Source organism: Pristis pectinata, chromosome 3 (genome assembly GCF_009764475.1).
Source record: "Pristis pectinata isolate sPriPec2 chromosome 3, sPriPec2.1.pri, whole genome shotgun sequence".
Classification (NCBI taxonomy): Eukaryota; Metazoa; Chordata; class Chondrichthyes; order Rhinopristiformes; family Pristidae; genus Pristis; species Pristis pectinata.
This window is the reverse complement of record NC_067407.1, coordinates 126,401,997-126,416,397: the sequence shown is the minus strand read 5'-3', so window position 1 is coordinate 126,416,397 and position 14,401 is coordinate 126,401,997. Positions and strand designations below refer to the sequence as shown.

The 14,401-nt window shown below is 40.6% G+C and overlaps 3 protein-coding genes across 6 annotated transcripts in view; 1 reads left to right on the top strand and 2 right to left on the bottom strand.

The window, feature by feature from the left end:
* The window catches only part of slc30a6 (solute carrier family 30 member 6), a 102,295-nt gene extending 98,038 nt beyond the window's left edge, over nucleotides 1–4,257 (bottom strand). The window contains exons 1-2 of the mRNA XM_052011321.1: nucleotides 4,083–4,257; nucleotides 627–664 (exon numbers count right to left, since the gene is read on the bottom strand). Coding sequence (XP_051867281.1) covers nucleotides 627–664; nucleotides 4,083–4,257 — 213 coding nt within the window. The remainder of the gene's footprint in view (nucleotides 1–626; nucleotides 665–4,082) is intronic.
* A 70-nt stretch (nucleotides 4,258–4,327) lies between these two features.
* LOC127568072 (protein CEBPZOS-like) lies at nucleotides 4,328–11,694 on the top strand. Of its 4 annotated transcripts, none has more exons than XM_052011342.1 (5): nucleotides 4,328–4,457; nucleotides 10,023–10,160; nucleotides 10,629–10,673; nucleotides 11,150–11,239; nucleotides 11,343–11,694. In XM_052011342.1, the coding sequence occupies exons 2-4, from the start codon at nucleotides 10,043–10,045 to the stop codon at nucleotides 11,233–11,235; spliced, it is 249 nt and encodes an 82-aa protein (XP_051867302.1). In that variant the 5' UTR covers nucleotides 4,328–4,457; nucleotides 10,023–10,042; the 3' UTR covers nucleotides 11,236–11,239; nucleotides 11,343–11,694. The 4 variants fall into 4 exon arrangements, with proteins under 4 accessions (XP_051867302.1, XP_051867300.1, XP_051867301.1 ...); XM_052011340.1 differs by lacking the exon at nucleotides 4,328–4,457 and adding an exon at nucleotides 4,506–4,636; XM_052011341.1 differs by lacking the exon at nucleotides 4,328–4,457 and adding an exon at nucleotides 4,507–4,657.
* cebpz (CCAAT enhancer binding protein zeta) overlaps nucleotides 11,100–14,401 on the bottom strand; it is a 25,218-nt gene continuing 21,916 nt past the window's right edge. Inside the window, exons 12-16 of the mRNA XM_052011309.1 lie at nucleotides 13,906–14,087; nucleotides 13,373–13,462; nucleotides 12,131–12,189; nucleotides 11,780–11,861; nucleotides 11,100–11,440 (exon numbers count right to left, since the gene is read on the bottom strand). Of these exons, the coding sequence (XP_051867269.1) occupies nucleotides 11,304–11,440; nucleotides 11,780–11,861; nucleotides 12,131–12,189; nucleotides 13,373–13,462; nucleotides 13,906–14,087 (550 nt within the window). The 3' untranslated portion in view covers nucleotides 11,100–11,303. The remainder of the gene's footprint in view (nucleotides 11,441–11,779; nucleotides 11,862–12,130; nucleotides 12,190–13,372; nucleotides 13,463–13,905; nucleotides 14,088–14,401) is intronic.

Genomic DNA, 14,401 nt, shown 5'->3' with positions numbered 1-14,401 from the left:
TACATTTTGATAATAGCATATTCCCATCTCCTTCCCCCACCCCTCTCTTGCCCACTCTCAAACTGGGCAGATTTCAAAACGGCCTCTACATAAGAATCATTAACCTGGAAGTTCAGTTAATGAATACACAAAAAGCACTTCCAGGTGTCATTAGTTAAGCAGTGGCATTTCGGATCTTGCCATTCTTTCCATATATACTCACTAAAACAGAATAGCCACAGGCTAACCAAGGCAGATTTTGACTCGCACAAGATTTGCATCAATAATGAACTACAGAGATGTTGGTTCCATCGGGCAGATCCAAAAGCTAGAAAGCACATACCACCAAGCTCAAGGATAGCTTCTATCCCACTGTTATAAGACTATTAAACAGTCACCTAGTATGATGAGGTGGATGCTTGACCTCACAATCTACTTTGTTATGGCCTTGCATCTTATTGTCTGCCTGCACTGCACCTTCTATGCAACTGTAACACTTTATTCTGCATTCTATTATTGTTTTCCTTTATTTCAATGCACCGATGTGATGAAAATGATCTGTACGGATGGCATGCAAGACAAAGTTTTTCACTGTACCTTGGTACATGTGACAATAACAAACCAATTTACGAATTTATTGTACTTACCAAAAGATAAGTACTCGTATCTAGTCTTCTTCTGTGCACTGTAATAACAAGGCAGGCATGGAATGACTTATTATTAGTGTTTGCTTAAGACACTTTAAATAACTATACTTTTAAACTTCTAGTAGAAGAGTAGATTATTTCCTAAAGGAAACTAGTGTCTTTTTCCCCCTCAATGTCACAAGGCGCACATTATTGAGAAAGATATTGGATTTTTCTTCTCATTTGGGTGCTCCTTCGTCTTTTTCAAAGCACATCCTAGTGATGCATGTTGAAAATGCATGTCCACTTCACTTGTTATTTTTGGAACAGCAGCCAAAGGGGAAAAGAATGAATCAAAGACCTATTAAGCAATTTTTTGACATACAAACAGTAACATGATGGAGTGAAGCTCTTTTTTGTTACTGCAGTCTCACATGGTAAATATCAAAATACAAAGAATTTGGTACAATAATGTCTACTATTTAAACTCCACTATGGTTCATACATCACTTAAGCTGCTGCAGAGTTGCAGTGCCCTGTTTCAATTTCCAGACCGTCCTGTAGTATTGCAATTTTATTCAGCCCACGCTTGCCTCCTCACCTTTCAACATTCACCCAGCTCTCTGTCAATGTTTACTTTCTTATGTTTCTCTCTCCCTATGGAGGACTTAAATGCTGGGACTAACTGGATACTCTTATAAAAACCCTATACAAATGCGATGAGCCGAACAACAGTCTCCTGTGCTGCACAATTCCATGAATCAATCCATTACTCACTCATCTTTCTGTCTGATAGATCAAACACACTGGGGGGGGAAAAAATTGTTCCTCCAAAACTTGTTTGTATTGGTGCTTATATAATTATAAGGTGAAGTTAACAGCAAAAAGTATTGGTGTGATTGAACAGGCAGTTCCGGGTCACGCAGGGGTTATGTTCCCAAGGACTGTCCGCAAGCCAATTTCTCCACAAGTCAGAAATGTCCGTGTTCTATAGTAACCAATATTGTATTGCTCTATATACACTTGCTATAGTTCTCTCATTTCATTGAATGATTACCCTAATACTAACAAGACTAATTAGACAAATGGAATCTATGATGTATCTATTGATTGATGAATAACATGAAATATTTTATCACCAGCTTGAAAGATACTTTAAAAAACTGTATGGGAGAATTTGCGCGAAGTCAGATTTCTTTAAGTCAGGTCATTGGTAACCAAGGGATCCCCTCAATAGCTTTTCCCTTGAACATTTAGGATATTCAAAATTCTCAAAATATTTAAACATCTTTTAGCCCTACAATCTCACATTGATCTGGAGCCCTATTATTTTCTCTAAAGGAACTGAAGTATTTCAAGTGAAAAACAATTTTGAAGAGCTTAAAGTACTGACGTGCAAATCCTTCCACCCAAGCAGAAATCAGCCAAATCCATTACCACCAATATCAATGCACCAATTAAGTAAAGTTCAGAGGACTCCAAAGTCCTCTTTTAGGGAATATCCACCTAGTTATAATTTTTGTTTTAAAAATATAGATGATGTCCCTTGGCATTGTTCACCTGGGGCCTGGAATGTGACCACTAGTATTTAACAATAACACTACATCCAAATAGAATCCAAGTAATACCCAAAGTTTTGTACCCACTATCCGGATCTTCCTTCTATCATGAAGCTTTTACAGCACCAGAGGTGGCCACTTAGTATTCTTGAGCAATGACAGCTTCTTGAAATAGCAATTCAGTTAATCCTATCCCTGACTTTCTTAGTATCCTTGCACTTCTTTTTCCCTCAAATACTTGCACAATTCCTTTTGGAAAGCCCAAAATAAATCAATTTTAACTATCTCGGACAAGCTCTCAGATCACAATGACTCAGTGTGAAGTTATTCCCTCACATCACCTTTGACTTTTGTGCTAATTGCCTTAAATCGGCATCCTCTGATTCTCAATATTTTGACCAAATATCAAATCTATGCTCGATTGTTTTTTTTTCCAAAACAAAGCTGTCAAATAAAAAGTTACATTTATCATGAGAAAAATCATAGATGACAAATATATCAAAGAAATTTAAACTCTCCAATTGTAATAAGAGAACAACGTCAACTTTAGAGAGTGTTTGGCACTTTTGGCAAAGATCATCTACCCTACTCCTGGACCTAAAGCTAAATAGCCTCCTTCTGTACTGCAATAATTAAATAACCTCTTGATTTTAGCTTTGGCCTTCCATCCTTTAAAAGAAAACCCTTGCAGAAAGAATCATGCAAGGATACTGCAAAAACGAAGCCATTTAGCCTGTTTTGGCAGTGACCAGCAGACCTATTTGGAATAACAGCAGGGATGATATTCCAGTGAGGTGGTCAATATTTATTTCTTAATCATTTAAGTCTATGCTCATATGAAGTACATTTAAACTCTTAACCCTCAATCACTATGAAAAATTTAAAAAATGCTGCATCCACAGTATTTTGTCTTTTTCTAAACAAAAAATGTTCACAAGATAGTCATCAATTTGACCACCTTTTACTACCCCTCACTAACTGACCCTTAAGATAAAGGGGCTTGTTTGATTATTTCAGAGCATAATTAAAAGTCAACCACATTTCTGTTGCTCTGGTGTCTCTCAAAGTACCAGATTTTCTCCCCTGAAGAACACCATTGAATCACGCGGGTTTCTATGACAATGAACTAGTCTTAGGGTCAATGTTACTAGCTCTGGCAGGAGGAGGAATTGGGGCCAAGGGGGCTGGGGCTAGTGGGGATCTGGATGTGGATCAGTCTAGAGGGAGTTGTTTGGGCTAAAGAATCAACAGATTGGTGATGGTGATAGGGGAAGTTGCTGGGGTGGCATAATGAGCTAGGATTGGTTGGCGATAGGTTGCTGGGGCTAGGAGTGGGTTACTAGAGATGGAGATTAGTTAGGAGTAGGTTGCTGGATGGCAGTGGTTGGGGTGGGGGGAAGTTTACTGGGGATGGGCTAGGATTGATTGGGGGTAGGTTACTGGGGCTGGGAGGGTGCATTGGCAGGAGTTGGGGATTACTGGGGATGGGTTAGGGTTGGTTGGGGAAGAATTTCCTTGGATGCTGGGGTTGGAGGAGTCACTGGAGATAGGCTAGGATTGGTTGGGAAGTAAATTGTGGAGGCTGGGAAGGTGCTGGGGTGGCAGGGGTTGAGGGGTGGGTTTATTGGGACTGAGCATTGGGTTAGGATTGGTTGTGGGGGGGGGGTTACTGAGGCTGGAAGGATACTGGGGTGGCAAAGGTGGGGGGGGAGTTACTGGGTAGGGGCTCGGATTGTTAGGGGAAGTTGCTGAGGTTAGTAGGGTGATAGGATGGGATTGACTGGATCTGCAGCAGAACAGATGGAGAAGGCGGCGATCACTGGATGATTGTTGGAGGGAGGGAGGTGGACGGGGCCGGGAGGGGAGGGTGGTGGCTGGACGGGGCCGGCAGGGCCCCTCATCATTCACTCCCTCTCACCTTCTTCCTCCTTCACGTTCACCACATCCACCGCCACCATGTCCGGTTTGTCCAGCCCGATGCCGAACGGGGATACCTTCCTCTCGGTCACCCCCGAGGGCACCACATCGGGCTTGGGCCCGAACTTGCGGGGATAATAATCCCCGCTCAGGTACCGCGACGTGTCTTCCGCCATCTTCACCGCGGCCTCGGCCCCGCCCCCAGGCCGCCGGCCCGGGGCCCCAGCACAGGGACACTGTTCCACGCCATATCACCCTGGGACAGCGGGGGACATCACTATTCATCAACCCCCCTCCCCCCCGGACCATTCGGACAGCCGTGCATTTAGGAAGCTCTGGATCCTTTGGGGGTTTATTTTGAGTCACGGGCTCCATGGTGAGGAAACATTTCGAAATGCGCGAACGCGTTCCGGTGGGTACGGTGGCCTGCATGTGTGGTGGACGCGGGGCCGCCAGCGCTGGGTGTCCAGGGACGTGGGCCCGTCCTGCTATCCAGCAGCATTGAAGTCGCCGGCCGATTGGCCGGCAGGAAGAAGCCGCGGGAAGAAGCCGCAGGTTCTTCACTTTTTTTTGGAGGTATTGGGGAGACAAATTACAGATATGGGCGGAGAAATGGTACATGGAGTTTAATCCGGACAAGTGTGAGGTCAAATGTAAGGGGAAAGTATACAGTGAATGGCGGGACCCCTCAGGAGCATCGATGTGTGGAGGGATTTTGGAGTCCAGTTCCATCACCCCATGAACGTGGCAACACAACTAGATAGATGTGGTACAGCATTCTTGCCTTCATCAGACGGGACATTGAACATAAAAGCCAGGAAGTCATGTTGCAGCTGTATAAAACATCACTTAGGCCACATTTGGATTACTTAGTGCAGTTCTGGTCGCTGCATTAGGGGAAGGATGTGGCGGCTTTGGAGAGGGTGCAGAAGAGGTTCACCAGGACGGTGCCTGGATTAGAGAGGATTCGCCAGAAAGAGATGTTGGACAATCTTGAATTTTTTTGCTGGAGTGTCAGAGACTGAGGGGAGACCTGATGGAAGCTTCTAAAATCATAAGAGGCATAGATGGAGTAGACAGAATCTTTCTCCCAGGGTAGAAGTGTCAGATACTAGAGGGGATAGCTTTAAGGTGAGAGGGGGAAAGTTTAAAGGAGCTGTGCAAGGCAAGATGTGCCAGAGAGTGGTAGGTGCCTGGAACATGCTGCCTGGGGTGGCAGTGGAAGCAGATATGCTGGTAGTGTTTAAGAGGCATATTGAGATAGGCACATGAATATGCAGGGAATGAAGGGATATGGATCATGTGCAGGCAGATGAGATTAGTTTAATTTGGCATCATGTTTGGCACAGATATCGTGGGCCAAAGGGCTTGTTCCTGCCTGTTCTATGTTCTATGAATTTAAATCGGGTATTGAAATTTTAATGTCTCAGACCAGGTACTGAGGGGTCAATATGTCTGTGTCTCGGGCCAGGACTTGAGGGATCAGTTCCTCTGTGTCTCAAGCAGAAGAGCAAGCTGTTGGGGGAACTCAGTGGGTCACGCAGCATATGTGGGCACAAAGAGATGGTCGATGTTTTGGGTCGAGACCCTGCATCAGGACTGTATAGAGAAGACAGAAGTGGCCATCTCTTTGCTTCCACAGATGCTGCCTGGCCTGCTGAGTTCCTCCAACAATTTGTTTTTTTGCTCTAGATTTCAGCATCTGCAGGCTCTTGTGCCACCCCATGTCTCAAGCTCGTTAACAAGGGGTCACTGTGTCAGCATCTCAAGTAGGTTACTGAGGGAACTGTTTTTTCTGTGTCTCAAGCCAGGAGCTGACCTGTCAGTGCTCTGTCTTGAGGTGGGTTCTGAGGGTTCACTATCCTTGCCTCAGTCTGGGTATTAAGTGGTCAGTGCTTCGTGTCTCAGATCATCGAAGGATCAGAGACTCATAGTATGGAAACAGGCCCTTTGGCCCAACTCATTCGTGTTGATCAAGTTGCCAAACTGACCTAGTGCCATTTAGCTGCATTTGGCCTATGTCCCTCCTAACCTTTCCTATTTAATTCCTTTTACATGTTGTAATTGTACCTGCCTCTACCATTTCCTCTGGCAGCTTGTTCATCTACTCACCACTCTCTTTGTGGAAAAAGCTGCCCCTTGGGTCCCTTTTAAGATCTTTCCCCTCTCACTTTAAACCTATGCCCTCTAATTTTGGACTCCCCTACCCTGAGGTAAAGACTTTGGCTATTCACTTTATGCCTTTCATGATTTTATAAACCTTTATAAGGTTACCTTTCAGTCTCCTGCACTCCAGAGGAAAAAATCATAACCTAGCAAAGTAGCTGAAAAAGTGCAAAAGTTGAGAAATATTTGGGTAGAAATGTGGAAATCAAGATAACTTTTGAGAATGTCTTTGCAGTTTTTTTATGAGCAAGGTTTAAAGTTCAGAAGGGGAAATATTGTAGGCTTGTAGTTTTTAAAACTCAAATTGATGTTGACAGTATGCAGAAAATGCACAAAAGAACAGTTAGTAAACCAGGTTGCAAAATGACACAGGCTGGAGAAGATTGCAGCAACATCATGAAAAATACATTTAAGTAGGGATGGATATTTCAAAGTAAATGCTATGGGCATTGGGCATCCTGTGATATTCAAGCTGTAATCACATGATGATAGGATGTGGGAGGCAAAGTTGAAGTTCATCTATGGATAGTGTCACAAACCAGCAACAAAAGAAACACACTGAGCATGATTCAGTGTTAAAAACTATTTTATTAATCACTACTTATGATAATACGTAAAATAAAAGTTAAAAAAAATGTTAGTATGTTAGAATTCAAGAATGTTAAACCTCAAACGTTAACCCCAAAACTAAACTCTTCGTGTGTGTGTGTGACAAAGTCCAAAACTCCCAGTTCCGGAATGGTTCTTAAAGTTCAGTTCCGCAAGCCATAAGGTGAAACATGAGCAAGGGCTTCTTCAACAACCACCGTTGTCTGAAGATAAGATGTAGATGTAGAAAAACATAGAGAGAGTACATACGAAATCCAAATGTTCCACGATGGAACCCAAACGACACTCCAGTGTTTACTCGGTAGTGACTTCCTCACCCCGAAAAGCATCCGAACCGTGGTCGTCCACACACAAATACCTGTTTCCTTCTACAGGTCAGCAACAAAGTGAACTCCACCGGATTACTTCCAACTTCCATACATGGATTTCAGTGGTAAACACAGTTATTGTTTCTCATCCATCGATAGAGAAAAACAAGCAGGCTGGTGTCTCTCTCCCTTCTCTCTCTCTCTCTCCTTCTTCTTCTTCTTACTTCTTCAACAACGTCATTACGTCCTTTATCTTCTATTGACGTAAGCACGCCCCACACACACATACACACACACTCTCTATCTTAAAGGGACTTTCACTGAGTCCGTAACAATAGCTGAAGATTTTTGTGTGGAGAACTTTAGATTAATTGAGCCCAAAATCATTGCTGTTGGTCAGGATCTGAACAGCAATTGGACTGAAGTTCAAACAGAGAGGATGGCATAATTGAAGCTCTCACTAGTAAACTTTGCACATTAGCTTGGGTCTGAAGAGTCCAAGGATGTGCACTGTTGGGCCAACAGCATACTGATAGTTGGAGCAGAGGTTAACGTTTCTGATACAATGTTGTTACGGAAAATTGTTTATAATCTTTCTTTATTGCTGAAAGGAGAGGCTTTAAGTGAATGTAGCCCAAGATCTGGAGGAGAGAGTTCTCGACCCAGAATATTTTTACAGAATCAGAATCAGGTTTATCATCACTGACATATGTCAGTGCAAGACATTAAGATGACTATAAGTCACAAAAATAAATAAATAGTGCAAAAGAGGAATGACGAGGTCGTGTTCGTGGGTTCATGGACCAGTCAGAAATCTGATGGTGGAGGGGAAGAAGCTGTTCCTAAAATGATGAGTGTGGGTCTTCAGGCTCCTGTACCTCCTCCCTGATGGTAGTAATGAAAAGAGTGCATGTCCCGGATGGTGAGGGTCCTTCATGATGGATGCCGCCTTCTTGAGGCACCGCCTCTTGAAGATGTCCTCGATGGGGAGGGTTGTGCTCATGATGGAGCTGGCTGAGTCTACAACCCTCTGCAGACTCTTTCAATCCTGCACATTGGAGCATCCATACCAGGTGGTGATGCAACCAGTCAGAATGCTCTCCACCATACATCTATAGAAATTTGCAAGTCTTTGGTGACACACCAAATCTCCTCAAACTCCTAATGAAGTAGAGCCTACTGGCATGCCTCCTTCGTGATTGCATCAATGTGTTGGGCCCAAGATACTGTAGATCCTCTGAGATGTTGACGCCCAGGAACTTGAAGCTGTTCACCGCTGACCCCTCAATGAGGAAGGGTGTATGTTTTCCCGACTTCCCCTTCCTTCAGTCCACAATCAATTCCTTGGTCTTGCTTACATTGAGCGCGAGGTTGTTGTTGTGACACCACTCAACCAGCCAATCTATCTCACTTCTGTGTGCCTCATCGCCATCTGAGATTTTGCCAACAACAGTGGTTTCATTGGCGAAATTATAGATGGTGTTTGAGCTGTGCCTAGCCACACAGTCATGAGTGTAGAGAGTAGAACAGTGGGCTAAGCACGCATACTTGAGGTGCAGTTGTGTTGATTGTTCAACGTGCTGTAGAAAAAATTGGATCATTTTAGTTTGAATTTGTGAAGAACTGCACATTCTCTTTGATTGGAAGAGCAGAATGGCTTTATAGTTTATTTTCTGATATTTTAGAAAATGTAGGAAATTTACAAGAATCTACTCTGCAGTATAATTAATGACACTACATAGAGTCAAACAACACAAAAAATTTGGCTTATCATTTACATGCGTACCATCATTCTCATCTGTACCAATCCCATTTACCAGAACTTGGTCTGTAGCCTACCATTCTTTAGCGATTCAAGTGCTCCTGTGGATTCTCGTATGTGACTGTATCTGCCTCCACCTTGCCAGGCAGTGCATTCTAGACTGCAAACACCCTTTGAGTGAAAATCATTCCTCCTCAGATCCTGTCTAAACTTCTTATTCCTAAACCTATAACCTATTTTATTCTTAGAAACATTAATCAAATAACATAATATAAACAATGTTGTTCTATGCCCCTTAGTGAAAATGTCAGGAAAACCGATTCTTGACATTGTCAAGGTCTAGTTTAGTAATGGCTCACTTCAATAATTTGGGAGTGACAAAGTCAGAAAGAGGAACCAACAACTGCCACTGCATGAAACTGTGGTTAGGCTGCACTTGGGAGTATTGTATGCAGTTCTGGTCACCCCATTACAGGAAGGATGTGGAAGGTTTGGAAAGGGTACAGAAGAGGTTCACCAGATTGCTACCTGGATTAGAGGGTATGAGCTGTAAGGAAGGGTTGGATAAACTTGGGTTGTTTTCTCTGGAGGGTCAGAGGCTGAGGGGAGACCTGATAGAAGTTTATAACATTATGAGCAGACAGTCAGAAATTTCAAATACAAGAGGACATGCATTTAAGGTGAGAGAGGGTAAGCTTAACGGAGATGTGCGGGGCAAGTTTTTTTTTCTACAGAGTTGTAGGTGCCTGGAATGGGCTGGCTGGAGTAGTGGTGGAAGCAGGTACAATTATGGCATTTAAGAGGCTTTTAGACAGACACATGAATATGCAGGAAATGGAGGGATCTGGAGTATGTGCAAGCAGAAGGGATTTAGTTTAATTTGGCATTATATTCGGCCCACACATTGTGGACCAAAGGGCCTGTTCCTGTGTTGTACTGTTTTATGTTCCAAATGTATGGTACAATGTTGCATCAGATGCAAATCTGATATGAATTTACATCATTATTAAGAACAGTAACTATTGAAACTGAAAGATTGTTAAGGTATCATTCTCCCAAGTCTACTAAACCACAATTCTTACAAATCTGTTTACAGACTCTATATTTTTATAAAGAATGGCACCTAAAACAATGGAACCAATAGCAAGGCGGCTCTTTAAGGGAGTTTTGTTTGTGGAGGTTGCAGGAGTAATAGGAGCATACTGGCTCTTCCATAGAATGAATGCCAGTCAAGGTAAGGATGACTGCCTCATTCACCTAAAAGCAGTGGAGGATTTTTCATTCTAGTTTAACCACTAAAGTTGGATTTACTTTTGTTCTATTAATTATATTTCTGGAATCTCAAGTTCAAAAACAATTCATATGCAAGGCTTAATGTATTAGATAAGCTTAAACAAGAGGTTATTGAATATGAAAGGAACATTAAATTTTCCTTTTTAGTAATTTGAGAGACTTGCATTTTACTTCCTGCCACACTAAGAATTACCAAGAAAAAACTGATTACATTTCATGCTGGGTTTAATAGAACCTGTTACTCCCAGGTGTAGTTCCAAACTTAGAATATGCAATGTGAACAATTCTAATGTTTTAAGTAATAAAGGTTTTCAAAATAAAGGAACATAAACTTCAGCTCTCCAATGACTGCTTTAAACTGCAATTAAAGTATTGTACAAAGTACAGTTGATATGCATTTATTTTCCAGAGTTCAGATATAGGGTAAACAGAAGGTTTCCCTCCATTTTGGAAGGTGAGTACTGTAACACATGTATATTTTGTTTAGAAGTTTCCAGGTAGCATTTTAATTTGGGATCATATTCATAGTATGTTTCCACAGAGTAAAACAAGGGAAAAATAAAGTTGGGGGTGGCAGGAAAAGACATTTGTCCAATCTTAGTTAAAAGGAACAGCATCCTAGTCCTAATGTAAAGTGCATATGCTTGTGAAATTTTAATACGTAAAATTAATTGACAAAATATGGACTGCTCTAATCTGTGTTTTAAAATTGGAACACAATGTTTGAATAGTTGGTATTCTGGTCCCCTTACCATTCAATCCCTCTACTTCTGTGTTTATCTTAAGATGAACTAAAACTAAAGCCTTGCCTTTAAGGGTGACGTTTGGTATAGGGACTTACTGATCATTGGTAGTTTAAAAGATGGAAAATATGCAGACAAATCCATTAATCAATTTATTGGTTCAAAATAAATTGTTTACAATTTTCAGTTTATTATAAATCCAATGAATGGGCGGGAATTTATGGAATTAGAGAACTGGATCAGGAAACCTGGTCCAGCAAACACAACCAGTAAATATGTAAGTGCAAAGTCTATTATAAAACATTATTCAACTTTACAATATCTGATTCAGTAAACATTGTTCATCTCTTATTTAAAAATCTTCTCTGCTTATTTTTTAGTCTCTTGGCCCTGAAGTTCTTCTGCCTTCGGAGTGTATGTGGATCTTTGCCTCTGATCCAAGCATCACGATCAGATTCCCACTGTAGCTGCTTTATACCTGTGAAAGTGATAAATGTTTGAAAATCAGTAGTGAACCATAGAATTTTTCAAATGGGGAAGTTTCCCCAACAAATCTACATTGGTAGATTTTAACCAAGTGGGAGGAAGTCCTCTCTTGATAAAATAATAATCAATAAGGAAATTATCTGATTTTCACAAATGTAAATATATTTTTCAACATTTTAAGCTAAAGCAGATTGAAAAAATGGAATGGATGGGACTTAACAAATCAAATAAAAACTTTTTATGGAGCCCAGGTAGATGTAGTGATCCTTTTGCTGTTTATCACAGCTTTTTATATGCTGACACTTTTGACTAAATGCTGCCAGTTACTTACTCGCTTTATCTTTGTTTGCCATTGCATTAATTCCGACGTTGTCAAATTTTGATCCTGCATTTTCATCAAGTAGGCAACCAAACTTTAGAAAGAGAACAAAAAAATGGTTAAAGCCACTTCAAATAAACCTATTGCAACAAAATATTTCATACCTACTGCAAGATTTCTTCAGCATCTTTCTTAATTGAACAAAGTCTAACTATATTTAAGAGTTCCAATTCATTATGCTACTAGTAGACCAGAATAACACATGCATGAAGAAGCTGCCAAAACTTCAGTAAAGTACAGGACTGTTGCACTGATAATTGTCACCTTATATAAGTAGTTTGAAAAGGACATTATAGGACCCACCTCTTCTGCTGCAGCAAACATGTCAGCATCATCCTTAAAACCCCTTTTCCGTTTCTTTCCTGCAACAATGCATACATCTCAAATGAAAAATAACTCTTTGGTTAAAAAAAACTTTAGCTTCAGTCACAAATTAATTATAATTCACATATACTGCAATGTGATTTTTGAAAGATAACCTTTATCTTATTTTACAGTGCACAGAACCAAAGATCAAAGAAATAAATAACTTAAAAAAACAGGACAATACAAGGAGTAATTGTATATGTTGACCCAGTACATGAATTTGCAATGAATTGTTTCACTTCACGAAAGTAAAGGGGACAATATAACCTCATGAAATAAATTTAACTTCACAATGTAATGGATACAAGAAAATCAGCCAAGCTAGTACCAAGCTGTAGTTGTTCTAATCACATAAGAATCCTGACTTTTCTGCAATCTCTTTTGGTGGTGATGATACATGTTCCATAATGGGGGGGGGGGGAAGAGTACATTTAGGTTACAAGATCCCAGTGTGTATTTTCCTAATAGTTTAAATACCAGTGCGTTATCCAATGATTCACTGTGACAAATTCAGTAGGGTGATAATGCCAACATTTAATTTTAATCACCCACCACTCTGCTGATCTTAATTTGGGAGTGCTGGCGGTGTTTAAGGAAGAGATTGATAGGTATCTAATTAGGGTATCAAGGGATATGGGAAAAAGGCCAGGAATTGGGGCTAGATGGGAGAATAGTTTAGCTCATGGTGAAGTGGTGGAGCAGACTCGATGGGCCAAATGGCCTACTTCTGCCCCTTTGTCTTGTGATCTTGTGCTAAGGACAATGTCTGTGATGCTGGAAGCATAACGTGATTTCAGTGTGAAACACAATACAGTAAGTGGAGTTCTATGAAGGGAGCTAGTAAGAAAATAATTAGAAAGTTGTAACTAGGGGTTCAGTCATGAATAAGGATTTCAGAGAAATGGATTGATTGTTAACCTTAGCTGCAAGGACCATCAACAGTGCTAAATGGTTCAAGAATCAGGCCTCAGATGGTTATCCAGCAGCTGGTGAGGCCAGTTTGGTATTGATACACCACACAGTCAAATAGCATGCAAGTATTCACATCAATAAATATTCAGTGTGGTAGTGATGAAACAGTATTTGAAAAATGAACTTGGTAATAAAGTAAAAATTAGAGAAAAATTCTTCAAACCTCAAAATCTTGTTCCACAAAGCAGAGAAAAGTAGTTTTTATACCTTTGACATGTTTTGAGAAATCCAAGTCTTCACTTTTTTTCCTTTTACCAGGCTTATTACTTTTCTTCACTGCTGCTGCACTGTCGACCTCTGTATATGAGCATAAGCATTGTACAGTGTTTCTTGTTAAATAAATTCTGTTTCAAAGTGTCTGTTCTGATTGCACAGCATGGTACTCCATGACAATCAAGGCCAAATCAGAGGAAGTTTGAAACTGTTAAGGAAAGTTACTTCAAATACCACTATTTCATGACTTTCTAGACTTAAATAGAACTGGTATTTAGTATGTTACCCACCTACTTTGTTGATTTGTCAACAGATGAAGCACCTGAACATACTAAGCAATTAAGCAAATCCACTGAATGTTAAATACAGACGTACAAACATCCTGTATTTAAGGGAGCGCACATGAAATTAAGAATATAGTTCAAAGATGATATGTCAACATTCTTTTTTCTCCTTGACAGTTGGCTAAAAGTAGCATTATTGGAAACTGGTATATTAGGCAATGGTTCTGAATATACAAATAGTACCTTCATCATCTGTATCATTCATGAATACACCACCATCTTCTTCCACAACTTCACCAAAGTCTTCCTCATCCAAGCTTCCTAATGATACTTCTTCATCATCCAAGTTACTCATATCATCATCATCATCTAGATCTGAATCAACTTGCTCATCAATTCCTTTTGATGATTTTGGTTTCATATTGCTGTGAACACAGTAGACATTTTTTTCAGTTAGTGATTTTTTTTAAATCTCCATTGCCACATCCAATGATGACAACCACTAGGCTTTGAAATGAGTACTGGGAAATTGCCTAACGAGAAAGCAACTTGCTGTTGGCTTTCCTTCTGTACTTTTAAGTTATACTAAAACACACTTAAGCACCTCTTTGTATTCTGCTGATATGCCAGTTTTCTCCCTTACACCATCAGTCAAAACAAATATATGAAGTTACAAGAGACTGCAGATGTTAGAATCTGGGGCAATAAACAATATGCTGGAGGAACTCAGCAGGTCGTG

Coding starts and splice junctions, on each gene's coding strand:
- LOC127568072 (XM_052011342.1), top strand. CDS start 10,043: ATGGCACCTAAAACAATGGAACCAATAGCAAGGCGGCTCTTTAAGGGA. Junction 10,161..10,628: donor TAGAATGAATGCCAGTCAAG/GTAAGGATGACT, acceptor TTTATTTTCCAG/AGTTCAGATATAGGGTAAAC. Junction 10,674..11,149: donor GTTTCCCTCCATTTTGGAAG/GTGAGTACTGTA, acceptor TACAATTTTCAG/TTTATTATAAATCCAATGAA.